The 6,876-nt window shown below is 40.3% G+C and overlaps 2 protein-coding genes across 2 annotated transcripts; both read right to left on the reverse strand.

Annotated features, from left to right (window-relative positions):
• Positions 1-332: 332 nt before the first annotated feature.
• On the reverse strand, positions 333-3,460 carry LOC133417543 (gastrula zinc finger protein XlCGF57.1-like). Its single transcript, XM_061705281.1, has 2 exons — positions 2,860-3,460; positions 333-2,030 (listed from the first exon to the last, which is right to left on the reverse strand). Exons 1-2 carry the CDS (start codon positions 2,981-2,983, stop codon positions 424-426), a joined length of 1,731 nt encoding a protein of 576 aa, XP_061561265.1. The 5' UTR covers positions 2,984-3,460; the 3' UTR covers positions 333-423.
• Positions 3,461-4,296: 836 nt separating this feature from the next.
• LOC133418098 (gastrula zinc finger protein XlCGF17.1-like) lies at positions 4,297-6,422 on the reverse strand. The gene is made up of 2 exons (XM_061706469.1): positions 6,029-6,422; positions 4,297-5,700 (listed from the first exon to the last, which is right to left on the reverse strand). Exons 1-2 carry the CDS (start codon positions 6,153-6,155, stop codon positions 4,706-4,708), a joined length of 1,122 nt encoding a protein of 373 aa, XP_061562453.1. The 5' UTR covers positions 6,156-6,422; the 3' UTR covers positions 4,297-4,705.
• Between the last annotated feature and the right edge of the window lie 454 nt (positions 6,423-6,876).

Consider the following 6,876-nt stretch of genomic DNA (forward strand, 5'->3'; position numbering starts at 1 on the left):
AGCTCCTCCTGCTAACACTGCGGTGTGCCGCTATCAACTAGGTTTTGAGTTTTCACCCGTTTCCCATGTTGTCATGCATCCACATGCATGCATCCACATCGGGACACACCGAATGTAGAAATATTGCATAGATTTTGTGCATTCTTGGGTTTTACATGTCATTGAAAATGTATGTTGGACAATTAATTTAACCCTGGAAAAAGACCAATTTAAATAGATCACCAAATTTCCAACATTGACATTCATTTCACTGTGGTAACTCAAGTATCATGTAACGCTGAGACAAACGTGGAAATAGAAGATCGAAAGATACTGAACACTATCACTGATCGTAGACGTGTATTTTATTCAGGATCACATGTACATGTTTCCATCTTCCCAAAAAGAGTCCACATTTCTTCAGTCTGTTCATTGAGCATTGCTTCATTGATCACTGTTATTGTCACCAACACACTTGTGTTTCTTCACCTGATTCTTCCAAGAGAATCTTTTATCACAAACTGAGCACGCAAAAGGTTTTTCTCCAGTGTGCGTTCTTGTGTGTTTTCTTAAATAGCCCTTCTGAGAGAATCTTTGACCGCAAACTGTGCAGGCAAAAGGTTTCTCTCCAGTGTGTGTTCTTGTGTGTGCTTCCAAATTTCCCTTCTGAATGAATCTTTTATCACAAACTGGGCAAACAAAAGGTTTCTCCCCGGTGTGGGTTCTTGTGTGTGCTCTTAAATTACCCCCTGAAAAGAATCCTTTACCACAAACTGCACAGGCAAAAGGTTTCTCTCCAGTGTGGGTTCTTGTGTGGCTGATTAAATTTCTCTTTGTGAAAAATCTTTTACCACAAATTGAGCAAACATTAGGTTTCTCCCCAGTATGTTTTCTTGTGTGTGTGATTAAAGATATCTTAAAAGTGAATCTTTTACCACAGACTAAGCAGGCAAAAGGTTCTTCGCCAGTATGTGTTCTTAAGTGTGTTTTTAAAGATTGTCTAAAAGTGAATCTTTTACCACAAACTAAGCAAATAAAAGGTTTCTCACCAGTATGTGTTCTAGTGTGTGTTTTTAAATATCCCCGTGTAGAGAATCCTTTACCACAAACTGAGCAGGCAAAAGGCTTCACTCCACTGTGTGTGTTTGTGTGTCTTCCCAATTGTTCCTTACAAGCAAATCTTTTACCGCAAACTGAGCAGGTGAAAGACTTTTCTCCTGTGTGTATTTTTGAGTGACTTGCTAAGTTTCCCTTCTGAGAGAAACATCGACCACAAACTGAGCAGATAAAAGGTTTTTCGCCAGTGTGTGTCCTTGTGTGTGCTTTCAAGTGTGACTGTGCAGGGAATTTTTTAGCACAAACTGAGCAATCAAAAGTTTTCTCCCCAGTGTGCATCCTTCTGTGTTTACCCAAAGTTTCATGGGCAGCAAATCGTTTCCCACAGACTAAGCAGGCAAAAGGTTTCTCCCCAGTGTGGGTTCTTGAGTGCCTTTCTAAGTTTCCCTTTTTAGAGAATCTCCGACCACAAACTAAGCAGGCAAAAGGTTTCTCCCCAGTGTGGGTTCTTGCATGCGCTTCCAAGTGTGCCTGTGCGGGAAATCTTTTACCACAAGTTGAGCAATCAAAAACTTTCTCCCCAGTGTGTATTCTCACGTGTACTTTCAAACCCCACTTTGAACTAAATGTATTTCCACAGTGAGAACATTTCCAGCGTTTGTTGTTTGTTTTTTTGTTAATTTGTTTGTTGTCAGATTGGCATGTCATATCACCTTCGGAGTGTTCCTTGTCATCAGTTTCAAGAGAGTGTGACGTCGTGTCGCCACTATCTGAAAGTGGAACTAGGCGGTTGTCCGCTTGTGATCCTCCACAGGGGTCTCCATCAGCTTCTTCTTTATAATCTTCAATCTTCACAATGACACAAGGAAATGGCAGCTTGCTGATGTCATCATCATCCTCTTCCTCTTTAATGTAGGAGGGTTCTTTATCCCCATCTTCCCCGGGAGGGCAATTTGGCTCCTCTTGCTTAGGACGAAGATATTTTTTACTGACGTCTGCAGGACACAAAAGGAAAAACACACATGGTTTGGTAAAATCAATTTTCATGATGTGACTTTAGTGTTGTGTAATATTGTTTTTATATAAGGGCAGTCAAAAAGTAATGAGCCCAATTTAATTTTGCCCACTAATAACATAATTATATTGTTGGATGCCCGTCAGAAGCAGAGAGCTGTGACTGAATTTCTTGTTCTGGAAGGGGAACGACCCCTAAACATTTTCATGCTTGCAATAGACTATAGCACAGTCAAAAAGTGGGTGTCCAGGATCAAAGGAGAAGAACAAGAGCCTGCTTTGAGTGACGTCCATCACAAGCAAAGGAGCGGCAGACCATCTTCAGCTGTTAATCCTGGGAATAGTGCGAATGTGGAGGCAATCGTAGAGTCACCATTGATGACATCACCGTTATGTGTCATCGTTGATGACGTAGCCCCAACCCCATTCACATTTTGCCAACCTTTTGAAAATGTTTAGTGGTGGCTGCTCTCACCTCAGCTATCTCGCTGCATTGAAAATCAGTCAAACGCATGAAATCTTGTTTGTTTCCAAAGGTGGCCCCTCAAACATGGCGGCCGTTGCACACGGCACCAATAGGTGGCATCATACGTGAGTCTCGTGTTGCGCTTATGGGCGGACTATCCCATAAAGCCGCAGATGGGCAATTACTTTTTTTTAATGCAAAAAGTAGACCGGCCGTGATGCTCCCAACCACACAGAGTCTTGCTTTAACCACAGTACCAGTGTTAGCAGTCTATATGCGACTTAATGCAATACCGTGCCCACTGGAAAGTAGTTACTAAACAAGTGAGTAAAAGGTGAACTCACCTCCTCTGTGCAACACAACTCGAGGCTGCTTGAAAACCGCGTCCAGTAGTCGATAGTGTCGCTCGTCTTCCTCGTTTGTTCCAAAAAGTTTCTCCACGTACTCTGCTGTCTTCCTTGCACACATTTTACCGCGATAATCACAACACTTTGCACTCACACTTGGATCTCTGTTTAGCTCTGTCTTGATCACTTCCGCGTCTCTGTGTTAGCCGCTAGCAAGCTAAGTTAAACGCAACTCAACTCGCATGAGAGGCTTCAACGTACACCCAGACGAGTTGATCCGCATTCGTAGATTCCAGGAAAATTATTATTATTATTTTTTAAAAGTGGTTGTGTCGAGACGTCTGAGCTTGTGTCGGAGAAAAACAACTATTTTGTTCGCAGCCAACAAGCTCAGCTAACCGAAATTAGGATAGCCACAGAAGCGTCAACGTGCACCGACACCAGCCAGATAACTTTGAATGACCTCTTAGTCCGGTAAATTAGTTATATAAACGTCGTGTGTCGAAGCTTTAGTACGTTAAGTACTAGTATACAAATAAAGAATAATTTCCGTGAAGCCCGTGTGGTTACCCAAAGGTTACACGTAAGGCAATAGAGTGGGAAAAGTACGGCAATTCCACTTGGACAAACTACACACAGTAATTACTCAGCCACCAAAGACGGTTGTTTGGTGAAAAAAATTAAAATCAATAATGTTATATCATCTGCAAATGTCTTGAGCTTCTCCGTGAAAGCCCAATATATGTCACACATTTCTTTGACATATAGTTCACACACACACACACACAGTTTTACAATCCGAACGGTTAAGAGCATATATTCTGAATCTAGTTCTGTTGCCCTAAAAAAAAAAATCTCAAGGCACCCATTGTACATTGTATTCCTTATAGCATCATGTACTCTTACAAACATTCCACTTGTGTAGGAGTTGGATGCAGCACGCCTAGTGGGTCAGGCGATCATTCAGAATGGGTGAGGCCTTTGTAAAAAATAATTATAATAACAATAAATGCAAAAAAAAAAAAAATCTGGAAGCCTTAATGGCAGAGCACTTTGGAGTTGACGTCACGCAGGTCATTTTGATCAAACACAGCAGAACTGGCCCACACACTCATGGGGCCTCAGGCACAATTTTGTTTTCCTATATTGATTATTGATCATGCATACATCTGCTTGAGTATCGCATTTCAAGTGATAAAGCACAAAGTAGGATACTGAATATCATCTACAGCTGTTAAAAATAACAACAATAAAGTGATGTACTATTTTGCATTTAATATAAAAGTGTCATCTGGTTTATTATTTAAAAAAACAACTGCGAGTAATGTGCAAAAACGTTTATTTGTCATGAAAGGACAATAAAGTGCCACAGCAAATAACATAGTTATTTAAAAACTATAAACAGAGAACAGTAACATTATAAAATATCACGCAAATACTTCATGATGAAATTAACAGATGTGCCTGAAAGACAATGAGACAAATTGTCTGAAGACAATATAAAGTTGAACAATTCGATCTTAAATCTATTTTAAAATGTGCAAAGCTTTAGTTCAGAAATAAATCAATCACATTAAGCTAAACATTTAGGTTTTTTCATGTTCCTGTTTTTCGTCGTTTGTTGCATTTGAGGGCCCCCTAGGTCGTAGGGCCCTAAAAGCAGGTGCTCAGTTCGCTTCGGCCTTGGGCGAACGGCAACAAAAAGGGATTCAAGGGAACAAGATACGACAAGATGAAGCTCCTACAATAGGCACTCAAAACTATCACTGTTTGTAGACTTGTGTTTTATTCTGTATCACAGATACACTTTTACAGCTTGTTCCTTTAGATTTGATTTGAAGCGTCAGTGACCAGTGCTGCTCTCACCAGCACACTTGTGTCTCTTAACCTGACACTTGACATGGAATCTTTTATCACACACACTGCAACTGAATGGCTTCTCACCAGTGTGGATTCTTGTGTGTGTTGTCAAAGTACGTCTTTGAGAGAATCTTTTACCACAAACTGTACATGAAAACTGTTTCTCCCCGGTATGCGTTCTCATGTGTTTAACCAATCCTGAACGTTCAGTAAAACTAAAGTTGCAGACCGAGCATGCAAAGGGCTTCTCTCCAGTGTGTGTTCGTGTGTGCCTTATTAAACTTGTCTTTATAGAGAAATGTTTACCACATTCTAAACAGGCAAAAGGCTTCTCCCCAGTGTGTGTTCTTGAGTGTGTTATTAAATTTGAACGACTTCCAAAACTCAAGTTGCAGATTGAGCAGGCAAATGGTTTTTCTCCAGTGTGCGCTCTTGTGTGCATAATTAAACTTCCCCTTTGGATAAATCTTTTACCACAAACCAAGCAAGCAAACGGTTTCTCCCCAGTGTGTGTTCTTGTGTGTATGTTCAAATGTCCCTTACGAGTGAATCTGTTACCACAGATTGAGCATCTGAAAGGTTTTTCTCCTGTATGACTTCTCATGTGGACTTTCAAATCCCATTTTGAACAAAATGTTTTCCCACACTGGGAACATTGCAAGCACTTACTGTCAGTGTGACAAGTCATATCACCTTTAGAGTGTTCATCATCACCGTAATCAGTGTCGGGAAAGTGTGACGTTGCATTATCACTTTCTGGTGGTGGAGCTAAGAGGCTGTCATCTTGGGATCCGCCACAATGGTCTCCATCATATTCTTTATCATCATGGTACTCATCATCATCTTCACTCTTTACAATGACAAGATTAAATGGCAATTTGGTGATATCTTCCTCCTCCTCTTCCTCTTTAACGTGGGGAGGCTCAGGCTCCTGCTGCTCCAACGTGGAGTTCCACTGCTGCCGAACTTCCCTGAGGTCTGCAGGACACAAGAAGAAAGAAGGCAAACGTGGTTTGTTAAAGTCAAGCTTTGCTCACTCAAGTCACGTGTGCCGACTTTTAATAATTGTCAGACAGCCCCTATACAGCTGGCCGTGCATTCCTTAAAATCAAGATGTTATGTTTATGAGTAAGGATCCCATTGGAAAAAAAGGGTAAATAGTGTATATATATATATATATATAGAGAGAGAGAGAGAGAGAGAGAGAGAGAGAGAGAGAGAGAGAGAGAGAGAGAGAGAGAGAGAGAGAGAGAGAGAGAGAGAGAAATGATTAACTTAACACACGAGATGGGAAAAGTGAACAAACCTGCTGTGTTTAGTCCATCTTGGGGCTTGAAAACAGCATCCAGTCTTTGACATTGTCGCTCGTTCTCCTCTCTTGCTCGATAAATCACGTCGTCGTTCTCTTTTATCTTTCTTGCATACATTTTCATATGATAAGCATAACGCTTACACTCACTCTTGATTTTTGCTTAGCGACGTGTTGACAACAAACGCGTCTCTTTGTATAGCAGCTAGCAAGCTAAGATAACATAAAGTCGCCGGAAAAGCTTCAACGGGCTCCGAGACGAGATTATCCCGACATGAAGAACTAATAAATGTTGTTTTACTCCATAAATTTTATGATGGGACGTACTGTGTCGAGGCTTCACTGCTTTCAATAGTAAATCAGCAAAAATGATATTGTGAAGCCATCATGATCGCCATAACGTACACGGAAGTAGATCCTTCGTCCTACGGAAACTCCATTCAGACAAACTTAATTGAATAAACACGCGATATAATCTAAAGATATACTTTACATTAGTTAACATCGATTTCATCTAAACATAAAAAGAACAAACACTTATGATTTCAGATTAAGTATCACATACATTGTTTTGTACTTGTCCCCAAAATTGTTTTACAGTTTTATGACCCAACCCGCGCTGTGAGGAATTTACGTGTCTATCTATAATTATTTTCAGTTCGATTGTTGATTTCAAACTCAAGTTTCATAAAAGATTTTTATTTTCTTCTTCTTTTTTTCCCCAAAATACATCCTCATATTCCTAACGCCAATGACACATTTCTTTTCGTGGAAAAAAACAAAGTGGAAGAACCAGTAAAATCATAACATAATTCATATGAATAACAATAAATTGTTGTTTCCCC

The sequence above is a fragment of the Phycodurus eques genome, chromosome 2 (genome assembly GCF_024500275.1).
Source record: "Phycodurus eques isolate BA_2022a chromosome 2, UOR_Pequ_1.1, whole genome shotgun sequence".
In the NCBI taxonomy this organism is placed as follows: domain Eukaryota; kingdom Metazoa; phylum Chordata; class Actinopteri; order Syngnathiformes; family Syngnathidae; genus Phycodurus; species Phycodurus eques.